This window comes from Toxotes jaculatrix, chromosome 4, assembly GCF_017976425.1.
Source record: "Toxotes jaculatrix isolate fToxJac2 chromosome 4, fToxJac2.pri, whole genome shotgun sequence".
In the NCBI taxonomy this organism is placed as follows: domain Eukaryota; kingdom Metazoa; phylum Chordata; class Actinopteri; family Toxotidae; genus Toxotes; species Toxotes jaculatrix.
This window is the reverse complement of record NC_054397.1, coordinates 1935756-1950372: the sequence shown is the minus strand read 5'-3', so window position 1 is coordinate 1950372 and position 14617 is coordinate 1935756. Positions and strand designations below refer to the sequence as shown.

Genomic DNA, 14617 nt, shown 5'->3' with positions numbered 1-14617 from the left:
GCACTGCTGCAGCATCTGGACGCGGACAAATGTGGCTGAGCAGGAAACCACACTTAAAGAGGATGACCCTAAAAAGACCTGCCAGAGACCCGCACACACTCACACACACACACACACACACACACACAGAGACAGACACACAATAACACAATAACAAGAGGAAGCTGATCAGACGTGAGCCACAAGATCACACACTCACATCTGCAAACTTCTCACTTTGACAGGTAAATACACACACACACACACACACACGCACGCACACACACGCACACACACACAGAGTCATACATAAATATCCTGCGGTCTCTCTGAAGATGTGAAAATTACGTTTGACTAAACAAAAACATAAAAACATCTGTACTAAAACAGATGCACATGCTCATATTTAGATAAAAATGTGATCATTACAAATCATTACAAACTCGTCGTGTGTGTCCAAACATTGCACCGAAGCCACAGGGGTTCATTTTAAATTATAACGGAAGCCACCAAAGTTTCTAAAGATACCAAACATGTCAAGCTTAATTTTGAAGAACTGCGTAAAAAACAACGCACAAAACCTCTGAAATATTCTGCCGCCATAAAAACAGGTTTTTGTTTTTGTTTTTTTTTCTTGGGTGAACATGAATATGCTGAGCCTTCAGCGGGACAACGTGAACGAAACACAAGTGTGAACTCAAGAAGAAGAGTTTGAAAGGTTAAAGAACAGACGACGGCACGAGAAAAGAAGAGAGGAAAACACGGAGAGAAAACCCTCGTTTTACTTCTGAAGCACACAAACATTCATTTCTCTGATTTCCCTCTGGTCTTTGTGTCGACCACAGAGCTGCAGACACACAAACAACACACAGCGTGAGGGCACAAAAACACACACACACACACACACTCAGCATGGACATGCAAACACACCACACACACATGCTAAATATTAGCCTCACACAACATCCAGTGGCTGCGTCTTGACTCAACACAATCAGAGCACATCGCACCACAAACACGCTACAACACACACTGTGTCGCATCTGCGTGACAAACACACATGTTCCCATTAGCACACACAAACACGCACACCCACTGAACTATGGGAAGGTTCATGACCCATGATGGCACGAAGGGGGCTGTAACCATGGCAACAGGCCTGACTCAGCCAGCTCGGGAGGAGGACACGGTAAAGGTCTTCTGTGTCTCTCTAACCCTCTGAGGTGTGGTGCTGCTCATTTATCCTGTGTTTGAGCTGAACTGTCGGACGGTGACTTTACAAAATCGTTATTATCTCCCGTCCCTCTCACTTTTCCCCTCCCTCCATCCTTTCTGCTCCTTTATCTTCATGTCTCTTCCATCCTCTACTTTTAGCTTCCCCTCCGTGCTCTCTGTGTCTTGCCGTTCCCTTCTCGTCACCTCCTTCTCCACTTCCAGCTGTTCTTTCCTTCATTACACCGCTCCTCCTCTTTCTTTGCTTTCCTCCCTCCTCTTCTTTCACTTCTCCCCTAACATCCCTTTTCCTCCATTAAACGGTCTTCGCTCTGTCCTTTTCTACCTCCCTACCTCCCTGAGTACTTGCTTCTTTCCTTCATCGCTCACTCTTTTCCTTCTCCTCTTCCCTCCATCCACAGGGGAGCACGGTGCTTAATTGAAAAACCCCAAAGGCAGACGAAGAAAAGGCGATGAGGCTGGGGAGGAGGAGAAAGGAGAGGAGGAGGAGGAGGGGAAGAATGATGAAAAACCCAAGGGAGAGAGGGAATGGAAATGAAAGAGAGGAAGCAGAGATGTGAGAGCTGAATGCGACTGTCCACTGTCTCTCACTAATATTTGTCTTCGCGCCAATCTAAGATTAGTGATTGGCTGTTTGAACAGTGGTGTGTGCTTCTTCCCATCATGCCTTTCCACAGCTCTCTGCGTGTCAGCTTTACTTTGGACGGACATGACAGGGGAAATCAGTGTTCCCGCTCTGACCTCCCACAAACACACACACACTCAGACACACACTCTGTGCTGAAGAATAACAGCCGAGCGGGTTTTTGTAAGGGGGGTGATGGTGTCCGTCCTCGCCGCAGATCCTGTCGTCCAGCGTGAAGCTGTTAGCACACGCAGCAGGCAGCGCCGTCCACCGTCCCACCGTCCCACCGTCCCAGCTTTAAGAAAACTCAGATTCTGGGAAAATCCTTCTCCTGTGCATGAAAGAGCCCTGAGACTCAAACATCACTAAGCAAGCAACATGAAGACAGAGGAACTCTGCAGACTGGACGGAGACAAAGCTGTGGAGAAGTGTAGATCAGGGTTGGCTTAAAAAAATATCCAGGGCACCATTAAATCCATAATCACTAAATGCAAAGACTATGGTACCACTCCAAACCTGGCAGGAGAAGACCACCCACCGAGGGAAAACAAACCCATCACCCTGAGAAGCAACACGCTTCCCACAGTGACGCGCAGTGAGGGCAGCATCCTGCTTTTCATCGGCTGGGACCGGAAAACTGGTCGGGACTGAAGGAGAGATGGATGTCAGGGAACACGGGGGCAATTCTGGAGGAAAACCTGTTTCAGACTTCCAGAGATCTGAGTAAAATGCAGACGCAGACACACAATGTAAAGATCCCCACACATCCAATTACCTCCCAAACACTGAGACAGCAGACGCTTACAAAAACTGCATCCACGCAGAAAGTATCACACAGGCAAAACAAAATTAATGAACGCGTGTGCAGACACGCACTTTCTCTCCCTCACTCGTTTCCTTGCTGCTGACACACACCTAGAAATAATTATGTTACACAATCACACACAAAAACACGACACACACGCCCGCGGTGTAGATTCAAATCTGTGTAATAAGCACACATGCACAGTACACAGACACACACACACACACACAATTATATAGTACAAATGCTAATACAAGCAATTATCACGCACAGTCACAGACACATTCACAGACATATTACTCTTCCTCTCTCTCAGAAAATTAGCCGGGTAAACAGCGAGGTCACACTCCGGTTAGCCTTTAAACAGCCGCAGCTCGGCAGCTGCTGTCGCCGCCTCTGTTAGCTTCACACCGTTAATTAGCTGCACTCAGACGCCAATCAACTGTGCTAATGAGGACAGCTCTGCCATTCTGCCTAATGAGACAAACTCTCCATGTGTCTGAGGGGGCAAGTTAGCCGCGATGACTCGCACTAAAGGACACGCATTAAATCACGCACACGCTTTTCATTGCCCGGTTTATTTCTTTTTTTTTTTTTTTTGCGAGCACTCATTTCACTCAGACTCAATCCTCTAAAGTCTCTGAATAACTTTCAGAATTCCACCTTAAAGCTTTGCAAAAACAAAGCCGGTCTTTAAATATTCCCAGGCCTGCCTTGTTCACACCTGCTGGTGACCAGTCTTCTTCTTTCCTTGACTTTTTCCCGCCCATGTGCTCATTCACATGTAAAAGACACAAACAAACTGGCAACGCAGTGATAAAAGCATTCCTGCACGGTGCTGCTGGAGGTCATAAACTCCACACGGCCCCTTTCAGCAGTTCCAAAGAACATCGCGTCTGCTACCGAGAACGTGTTTGATCAGGGCGCAGTGTTTTTCCAGCTTCATGTTTCCATTTACCTTTTCTGTATATTCCTTCACATTATTACTTCCTTTACTCCTTATGAAGCTCAGAGTTGACAGGATGTAGCACGACGCTGCCAAGTTGTTGGTCTGACGGAGTAAATCCCATCAATCCACAGTCAATAACGTACTTGCTGGAGCTCGGTATCGACTGGTTAACCACACAGTTCACCTCAAGGTCAAGGTGAGTGTGTGTGTGTGTGTGTGAGACATCTAACTACACTCCCATAATTCTTGGGTTCCCCTGGGCTAAAGGGAGGTGCTGAGAGGGGGCACCATGGTACATGAGCACACACACACACACACACACATTCAGGCAGCCTCTGGGTATCATCAAAACACACAAAGGACTGTTACTGGGTGTGGAGCGAACCCTTCACACAACCACACAGGGCCAACAAAAGGCCGGGGAGAGAGAGAGAGAGAGAGAGAGAGAGAGAGAGAGAGAGAGAGAGAAATGAGATTCTGCAAAAACAAGAAAAGGAAGCGGACGAAGCAACGAGAGGAACAGATGAAAGAGAGAGGGAGAGAGGGAGAGAGAGGGAGAGAGAGGGAGAGAGAGAGAGAGAGCGAGAGAGAGAGAGAGAGAGAGAGAGTGCATGTGGGAGAAAGATGAGTCACAGGAAATCAAGCAGAGACTGAGGAGAAAGCCGTGATCACGATGATGAATCTGACGGAAAACAACCGCAGGGAGCTTCCTGAGGTGTCGGCAGCCTGCACCACTCCTGAAAACCTCAGTATGAACGTATGATATTCACACAGCAGCTGCTGAACGTCTCTCTGCTATCACCTCAAACCAGTTCCCACAGAGAGAAAGGCTTTGCAGTGCTGGAGCCTAATAATGTGACCGACCTGTGATTGATCGGGTTAAATGCTGAACTTGACCGTCTCCATCAAAGAGGAGGAAAGCTGTGGTATTCAAACAGAGTGCCGTAAAGCTCGAGTGACCTGGGGGACGAAAGTGTTTAATTCCCCAGTAAAGACTCGATTTGTTTTAATCAGAGGTTTTTCCAGCTGGATCAGGTAACACATGCGTGAGCTCCTAATGAGCTACAGAGAAAATGGAGTCACAGGAGGTCCACGGCGCCTTCGCTTCATTTGAGTTGAGGTTTGCTTTTTCACTTTTCTGTTCCATAAACTGGAGTCTGTGTCGTATGACACGAATCTCCAAAATAAATATCATATCCATGTTTTTTTTTTTTTTTGTCACGTTCCTGGAACGATTTTTTTGTAATACCCTGATGAACGCTGATTTGATGAATCAGAAAAGTGAGAAACAGGACTTCAGGTCATGGCGGTTTGTGTAAAAACACCAAGGACCAAGTTTTGAATCTCAGAGAAGAACAATATGGAAACACAGATATGAGGAGAGAAGAAGAAGAGGGAGGGTGTTATGGACAGAGGGAAAATGCTCACAGACAAAAAGCAGCACACAAACCTATTTGTGTGTGTGTGTGTGTGTTTCCAAGGGACATTGGGCTTTATAGAGTCCATCAACACAGCGGGAGGAAAAGAAATCACTCCTGCTGGAGGAAGTGCTAATGGCTCTGCACTGTGTGTGTGTCACTCCATGTGTGTGCCGCGTTGTGAGTGTGTGTGTGCTGCGTTGATTGATCGAACGTGCCAAGTCCATCTCGGCGTTCCCTGATGGGAGCCAGTGTGAAATGGCCAAAAAAGGCAAACAGCAAATAATCAGGACAGGCACACATCCACAAACAAACACTGTCACACACACACTTTCTCTTACCGTTTATCACTCCCACACTTTGTCTTTATCTCCCTCTCTTTCTCACTCACACACACACACACACACACACGCATGTCCACCTGTACATCTCCTATAATTACTGTTATTTTTCATGGCTGTTATCCACTTTACTCCCCTTCGTCTGAGCTCACAGCAAAAGTAAGAGTGTCTCTTTGTACCTGCACGTTTCCTGTGTTTAGCATGAAAACCATCACACACACACACACACACACGCGCAGGTACACAAACACATCACTGTCATAAATGGATCAATCACTGGGAAAAGTTAATTAAAGAGCTCTGTTGTGTTTGCTTTTCTCTCTCTCTCTCTCTCCAGCAGTGTTTGTGTGTGTGTATCCAGGCGTCTCCAGGCAGTTAGCAGATACCTTCCCCGTCCCACACTACAAACACACATCTATAACAAAGACTTCACAGCAGTGTCTGTGTGACACATTTAGCCGCATAGTAACCAACTGTGTCCAAGCTTTCAGTCATTAAAAAAGAAAAAAAAAAAGCTCTTGTGTGTGTGTGTGTGTGTGTGTGTGTGTGTGTGTGTGTGTGTGTGTGTGTGTGTGTGTGTGCGTGCGTGTGTGTGTGTGTGTGTGTGGAGCTGTCAAATTAAAGCTCGCCTGTGCCCACTGCTCCTGTGGGACTCTGTAAGCGGTTTGCGGTGCCTCTGCTGTCCGAGGGGAGGCTGTTTGCAGAGTTTTCTAGGTGAGAAAAATGGGTCAGTTTTTGATTAGAAAAACCAGTGAACTCACAGCCTGAAGCAGAAAATAACTCTGTCACTCCACCGCGTGTGTGACGGTTTATCACTTAAAACCAAACAAATTTCAGCCGTCTGATAAGACGCAGGATAAATCAAATCTAACTTTATAAGACAAAGGAAGTTCATCTGGTCCAAGGTGCAAAGATGATCCTTGAAAGAAGCAACACCTCAGAGAAACTGTAATAAAAATACTTAAAACACAGACACACACACCACATCTCCCCTGCACACAAAGTGCCACAGACAAACAGCTTCATCAGACAGCTGTAGACTGAAACTATGATTTTATGTGTCAGTCACCCACAGCGGTCGGCCCACACACCGTGACGGACCGGGTCCGATCGATCCCGATCCTGGACGTGCAGGGTTCAGGTGTTAGATTTAGAACAGAGGGTAAACTCAGGTAAAGGACAGAGACAGAGACAGAGACTGTACTCACAGACGAGACAGGGCTTCATTCTTCTGAAACAGCAGCTCTGGCAGCTGGCTGAGACGGTTCTTGTTCAGGCGACTGGGTGGACAAAGACATATAGGAATAAGAATCTGGCAGAGCAAATATTACAGTCATCTCACTCATAATGTGTGTGTCAGTTATTCTCACAGTCTTTCCAGCTCCTTCAGCTCATCCAAAGCTCCCCTCTCAACGTTACTGATCTGGTTCTCCATCAGATGACTGCAACACAAAATGATTAACTCACAATGAGCAAAATGTTTCACTGCAGTAATAAAAAAAAAAAAGTGCAGTAAAACGTTTTTTCAGAACAAAATGTTTTATTTTCTTAAAATAAAAAGCTTGTTCGAGAAATATTTTTGCCATTAGACCACATCAAAAACCGATTAAAACATATTTCAGTCAGGACGTACTGGCAGCAAACACCAGTGCATCTACTAAACTACACTAACAATGACAAGTGGGTGACTTTACGTGTGTAAACAATTAAACTGAGGCTCTGCACAAACCAACGTGTAACATCTTTCACCCTGTCATAAATCAGATGGAAAACACAAAGCCTAAAGACCCATTCTCTCTCCCGCAGCCGCTGCTGGGATCTGTGTATTTGATAAATAAACGACACAGACTTCAATATCATAAACCAGTGGTGTAACACTTCACCATCAATCCCCTCCTGACAGCAGCGAGCCCCGGGCTCCCAGCGGGCTGCTAATCTGTTCTGAGCAGGCCTCCGGAGGTGCCATTAGTTCCTGGCATGTCGTCTTTTTTTTAACACCTCGTGTCCGTCACTGACGCTCAGCACAGTCCCAGTCCTCGGGTTCACACAGGAAACCACGGCTCATCCAGCCTCTCCCAGAGGGCACGGTGTTTCCAGGTCAAAGGGTCACAGATAAACCCCTCCGTGTTGTAAATCTGACTGACACCGACACCAAACAAGCACCTCTGGGTGGTTCATGTGTCACCGCTGAGCTAAAGCATCGTTCAGTGCCCTCTGGCTTTTTCAGTGGCACGGCAGCCGTGATTCCCACGTTCCTACCGGACCTTAAACTACCAGAGAAATGTGGGAAAGAATCTCTGCTGGATAAATACAAGCTGCCACCCTGTCAACAGCGTGGCAGCCTGACACCTGAGAGAGAAGGTTAGGGCTCTTCTTATATTTTTAAAAGAAAAAGGGAAAAAATGAACTGACCGGACGAACACGTCAGTTCTGAACACACAGAAACACACATGCAGCTGTGATCGTAAACGTGGCTGCGACTTACAGGACTCTGAGGTGTTTGAGACCAGAGAAGTCTGCCTTGGTGATGACGGTCAGGTTGTTTCCGTTCAGATCCCTGGAAAACAAAGACAAAAACATGTCGTAAGGACAGAGGTCAGCGTCGGCACATTCAAACAATCAATAACATATAACATGAAACAAAGATTATTATTGACATGTATGACATGTCTGCATATCTGAATAAATCATTGGTTTTTACCTTCACAGAGAAACTGACTTCTGTATGAAATTTACATAAATTACTGAACATTTTTTAAGTTTAGCTTGGCTTCATCCTTTCAGTGACGCTGTGACTGTTTCTCCTGTCTGTACAGTATGATCCATTCAGTGTGCTGCACCGCGTATGTGCAGTATTATTCTCTCGCTTTTGAAAATATGTTATTGGCCACCGATGAAGCGTTAGCATGGAGGCTACACTGAGTTTCAGAGTGGGACTGTAGGAGGCAGGTGGTCACATATCACCCTCCAGCTCTAATTTATTCTGAAAATCCAATTTGATGATGAAGTAACCGGCTTTAATGATTTATGAACCACCGGAGTCTGCGGCCAAAAAGCGAACCGCTGCCCTGATTATTGTTACAAAGGCAGCAGATAAAGCTGCTCTGAAACTTTCTGCTGGTGTTTCTCCCGGGCAGAAAAATATACAACCAGAAAACATGAAAATATATACAACCAGAGCAGATTTATTCAAAGTCAGGTTTTTCCACTTTTTACTCAAAAAGGAAAAAAAAAAGAAAATGTTAGACGGTTCCTCAAAGACACTTTCTATGAATTTTTTTCTGCTCTTTGAAGTTATTTTCACTCGGTTTGCAGAAAATCTTTTCAGTGGGAGTTCACTTTGAGGACAACCTGCATTGTTTATTTCTGTGAATCAGCTTAAAGCTGCGAGAAAACCAGGCAAACGGTTTCTCCTCGCTCAGACGTACGGCACGTCCAAGTCACTCACGGTGGAAGCGTCAGAGAAATGGCTCAGTTTCCATCCATCCTGTGTGAAGAGCTCAGGTATAAACAGTTGCCAGTGCGTGTCATGTGATACTGTACTGATCCAGGCACTGTTTCTAACGCAGTCCTAGAGGCTGCTTCCAGAGGGCGGGGTTTAACCCCATGACCTCATTGTCTACTTTGATCGACAGCCGCGAAGAAAGAGACGGGATGATGTCACTCTTCCCACGAGGCTTTGTGGATGGAGAGGTAAACTGAGCCCTGAGCACATACCTGTGTGTGTGTGTGTGTGTGTGTGTGTGTGTAGTGTAGTGTCATGTTCCTGTGCTACTGTAAAGGGTGGAGCAGACTGTGACCTTGTCCCGTCCTGTGCAAAAGAAAAAGAGAGACAGAGGCAGAAAGAGAGTGGATGCTGTGGTTTGGGTGTGTGAACCGGATCCACACCTGCCTCATGGAAACGCAGAGAAAACACCTGGCAAACGTTCGTGCCCATGGCAGAAAAAAAAAGGCTGCGCTGCACCAAAAAGCTCAGAACCTGAGACCATTCAAAGTTTATTTTCTCACATGCTCTCTGTGCTTTTTCTTTTGTTTCAGGAGTTTTGTGCAAATTACAGTGAAGGGACAGATTCACACTTCACACAAAAAGTATTCTAAAGTTTAGCTGAGGATACCGCGAGACTTTAGGAGTCTGATCGGAGGAATCAAATCTTCCAAAGTCCTAAAGAAAATTCCCCTTTTCTGTTTCCCCAGACAGTGTTTCACTGCATAGCTGCTGTGGAGCAAAAGGGAATTATGCACTAAAAAGACTCACTTGCTTTGACTCAGTCAGACAGTGTGTGTGTCTGCAGAGGTATGTCCTCCCTGCTGCCTGCACAACATCCTCCTAGAGAACTCCCAGTTTTGCTTATTGTCATTATCTGTTAATTGCTATCGATTGTCATGATTAATTGTTTAATCATTTAGATTCATAAAGTGCTGGAAAACAAAGGGAGATTATATTTCAAAGAGCCCCGGAGCTACAGGTCCCACTGACCTGTCCTGACAAGCTGCTCCCACCATTGATGGGCTTCGCTGCAAGTAAATTCACAGCAACCAGTGAATGAACGCAGGACGCACAAAGGCTACACAAAGGCCACACAGCACATACAGGCAAACATGCCGTTAAAAGCCAGTGCTGTGTATCAGGTACATCCAGGACCTGAGAGCAGATAAAAACAGGCTCTCTTTCCTTCTTTATCACAACTTCTGCCTTCTGTCGGTGACGGATTTCCAATGGATGCACATTATGTGAATCACGTAAACCTCAAAGTGTTAAATATAATTCAGCTTTGACCAAAAAAAAACCTGGTAACACAGCCACATTCTCCACTGAATAAAAATTTAAAAAATAAAATTAATAATGTTATTGCACGTAATGTAAGACAAGCCGATAAAGCAGATTGTTGTACTGACGCTTTAGAGTAGAAAATGTTTCAACGTGATAAAAAATCTCATCCAGTTGGAGGAAAATCAAATTTTTTTTTTTAGGTCTTTCAGTCTAAAGATGGAGGAGGTGGTGGTTCTAAGGGCCTGAGGGTGAAGCAAAGGGAGGGGACTGGCTGGGAGCGAGGGAGGGAAGGATGGATGGAGACGGGTCATGGCGGGGGGTCCGAAATCAGTCCGCGGATGTGTGTGAAATCACCCTGACAGTTAGACTGCACAGGAAAAACAAGCATCAGGAGGAAGAGAGAGAGAGAGACGTACAGCGAGCCACCACATTTCTCCCGAGCTAGAGGAGCACGTGTGGTGGACGCTCGGAGACACACCCCGGCCGAAAATATCACACACTAACGGCAAAACGCCTGTAAGATCGGTCTTCATCGCATGAGGAGGAGGAGGAGAGGGACTGTGAGGGAAGAGAGGAACACAAGCACAGGCCTGATGAGGCGTGGTTAATTGAGTTTTGTGCAGCATGGCGGGGTCAGGGGTCAGCTGAGCGACAGACTCCCCTCGAGTGGCGACTCTGCCAAACAATAGCTCATTAAAGCAGAACGCGTCTCACACACACACACACACACACACACACACACACTCACACACACACAGAATCACAGCCTCAGTGGGCAGTGAGGCAGTTGATCCGCTCAGCCCTGCTCTCCACTGTTAGATCTGACATGGAGGGAGAGGAGGCGGGAGGCGGGGGGCGGGGGGGGGGGGTGTCGTGTGGATAGAGAGAAAGAAATAAACACAGTGAGAGGAAGCTATGATTCTGAAGCAGAGCTCGGTATCTAACCTCAGTACTTTCCGAGCACCGAAAGAAATCGGTCCAGATTTCTGAGGATGAAAAACTGTCAAGCAGCAGAGTGATCATTATCATATATCACAGAAATCTAAATGTCTTTGGGTTTTGGACTCTCGGTCAAATAAAACGAGACGTTTGAAGACGTTTAAGAAATTATAGCAGCATTTTTCCTATTTTCTGACGAAATTCAGAGAAAATTATTCATCGATAAAATAAAGAGGCTTACTTTTCTTCCAAGGTGGAACGTGTGCTCAAAAACCGACTACAATTCAAATTGATCAAATAATGTGTTTTTCCTCAGCACAAGGACATGAGGAGACATTTACAGGCAAATTGAAAATTATTGAAATGATCAACTTTTTGCTGAATTTGTAACACTGGCTCGCACTGTCGACCTCCTGCCCTGGACAGAGGCGAACAGTCGTGAGAATGTGAATAAACATTAATCTAATCTCACATCTTTTTGTTGTATGCTCGGAACGTATCCCTGTGTGCTGGTCATGGTTTCCATGTTTATTAAACAAAGCCTATCAATCGATAGGTCAATCAAATCCAAACAATGTCCAACACCAAGGACACTGAAGAGGAGGGACATGATACATGTCTTGAAAGTGTTCTAATCTAAAGAAACCAAATGTCAGCACAAAACATCGGCCATCATCAGCCTCCATGCACATCTGCTCACACATAAACACACAGAGCAGTAGCTTCCATCTGAGCGTGCACGAGGCAAGTCGATGTAAATGGCTAATTTTAATCTACTAATCAATGGAGCATCTGAGCAGGGCGCACGGACCGGTGAGGTATCAAGATACACACATGAAGCACGAACAAAATCCTCCTCCCCACAAAACCACACTCACAGCCATTAGAGACAGAGACAGAGAAATAATATACAGTCTCAACTGGTCTGAATAAACAACAAAAGGAAACCCAACACTTTTCCGCTTCATCCGCTGTTTACTAAACAGTGATCCAGCTCAGTCCCAGACCCTCATCTGATCAGGTTCCTTTGGTAAAATGGTGTATTTGTGTCGGTGAGGTCCAGCCTGTCCCGGTTACAGAGGATGGCGTCAGTTTGTTTAGAATTATTTCTGTGTCTGTGAGACGTCGCCCACTGTTAAATGAGTGAGTCATGAGTTTTTCTGCACAAAAAGAAAAATGTGCTGGTTTCAGTGGGGATTCAGACCGAAAACAGCCCTGTGGTAAAACAACACTGGTCCCAAAGCGTAGGTGTGAGCGTGTCGTTTAAGGTACAGGTGAGATCATGAAATATGATACAGGAAGTGCAGTTTTATTCGTTTAAAAGCTTCTCGGAAACCACTGTTTCTACTGCCCACAGACAAAAAGTAGATCCTGGCTGAACTGACGGAGCCCCCTGCACTGGCACCACCTCTGCTGGCTCCAAACTCTTCCCAATAACCCTTTTTAATACCTATTCAGAACAGTTCTGTGCAACCCCGGGGTGGTTCCATTCTTCCTTTGGCCATATGAGAACAGAACAATCAGTACAAGATGTTACTGAGCAGGAGGTTTCTCGGCTCGTTTCCAATCGGCCCTGCAGTGCTCCATTTGGACCAAGGTCTGACCGTGACCGATATCCCGCTCAGATGCTTGGTACACCAAATTAGGAGCGGCAGCAAATGTTCTGCAGCTCAGAACAAAGTCATTTCCTGACGTGGAAAGAAAACTAGGCAGCTTTTTTTTTTTTGGATAAATTACGATCTGCCTAAAACCAACTGGGTGAAATGCGACCAAGTTCAACACAAGACGGCACCACAGATGTGAAAGCGATCTCAGTTTTCGCCGTCACCTCCTTCGTCCTCCCTCCTCCTCTTCCCTTCTGTAACACCTCTGTCATATTACTGTCCTCCTCTCTTTCACCTCCCTCCTCCTCCATCTTCACCTCCCCATTTCCTCCTCTTCTGCTGACAGCCTGAAACAACTCTTCCCTCCTGCTGCTGCTGCTGCTGCTCCCTTCTCCTCTTCACTCTCCCCATCCCATCTTTCTCCCCAGACGCAGCACAGTGGATGTGACTAATATTAGCGACCACACACACACACACGCTTCAGGACTAATGACACTTCATTAGCAGCATCTTTCCCACTGAGGCGGCTGCAGGGAAAATGGTAAGATGATTATAAGAGATGGACAGAGACAGAGAGAGAGACAGAGAAGAAGCTGAGGTGGCATCAGAGGTAATGAAACTGAGAAACGAGGTGTGTGTGTGTGTGTGACTGAATATTGAGAATTATTCTGCTCAGTAGTACCCGCTGCTTTCCCTACACCTTCTGGTGTCAACGTCCACTGAACGTTTTGGTTGTACGATTCTCAGCAGACGGAGGTGAATGGAATTTAGTCTGTGCCGCTCACAACCCAAAACCTGACTACAGCACGTTGTCTTTCCAGAAACAGTGTCCAGGTTACTAATCCGCAGACCACGCTGTGGACAGTTTCCAAGTCCCCCAATGAAAAATGTTCACAGTGAGGTCTGTGGACTGTCCCCGAGGAACCTGGACAGTTTCAGGATGATGTGTTGCTGCTGAGCTTTTCAGTGTTTGGGCATTTAAAGAAAGAAACACACAAAGTCCGTCTATGTTTACAGTTCCTGACAGTCATTCTGAATTAAATGGAGATTTAAACGGAGCTCAGAGTGAATACCTCTGCACTGCAGCTCTCCAGAAAAAGAAGCTCCCACAGTGTGTGATAATTAGACCAGACTCTGGTTTGTTCGTTCTCTGCATGGTTAAACTTTAAACTTGAAAAGAGAAACAGGAACAGATACAGCACACACATTCACGCTGGACGTGAGCTCGGAAAAACCTGTTCATCTGTGCTGATCATGCCGCGGTCCCCCGCGAGACAAACCATTACAGTTTAGGGTTTAGACGTTTTTGTTAAATCTCCAGTGAACTAATGTAACTCAGTACAATGTCCTCATAAGTGACAAAGACAAAATGCTCTGTGTGTGTGTGTGTGTGTGTGTGTGTGTGTGTGTGTGTGTGTGTGTGTGTGTGTGTGTGTGTGTGTGTGTGTGTGTGTACATGTGCACGTGGCATCTCAGTTTCCCGCTTTCTGCTCACGGCGTCAGGCGCTAACGCTAATCCGCCTCACACTCAATTAGCTGTCTCACTGGCAGCTACACATAATGGCATACACACACACACACACACACACACACACACACACACACACACACACACACACACACACACACACACACACACACACACACACACACACACACACACACACACACACACACACACACACAGACAGTTTCAGTTGTTTATGTTTGAGTTGTGAGTATCCAGGAACTCTGCACAGATACCACACCATACACTCTCTCTCTCTCTCTCTCACACACACACACACACACACACACACACACACACACACACACACACACACACACACACACACACACACACACTCTGTTTCACAGATACACAAAGATAAAACACCAGAGTGGGACTCAGACCTCGTCCTGCTCTGTCTCACACTGTCTCCTGTACATACAAACACATGTTGACATAGTTTG

The 14617-nt window shown here is 46.0% G+C and overlaps 1 protein-coding gene across 1 annotated transcript in view; it reads right to left on the bottom strand.

The window, feature by feature from the left end:
* The window catches only part of slit1b (slit homolog 1b (Drosophila)), a 50103-nt gene that overhangs the window by 31065 nt on the left and 4421 nt on the right, over positions 1–14617 (bottom strand). The window contains exons 2-4 of the mRNA XM_041036662.1: positions 7836–7907; positions 6721–6792; positions 6559–6630 (exon numbers count right to left, since the gene is read on the bottom strand). Of these exons, the coding sequence (XP_040892596.1) occupies positions 6559–6630; positions 6721–6792; positions 7836–7907 (216 nt within the window). The remainder of the gene's footprint in view (positions 1–6558; positions 6631–6720; positions 6793–7835; positions 7908–14617) is intronic.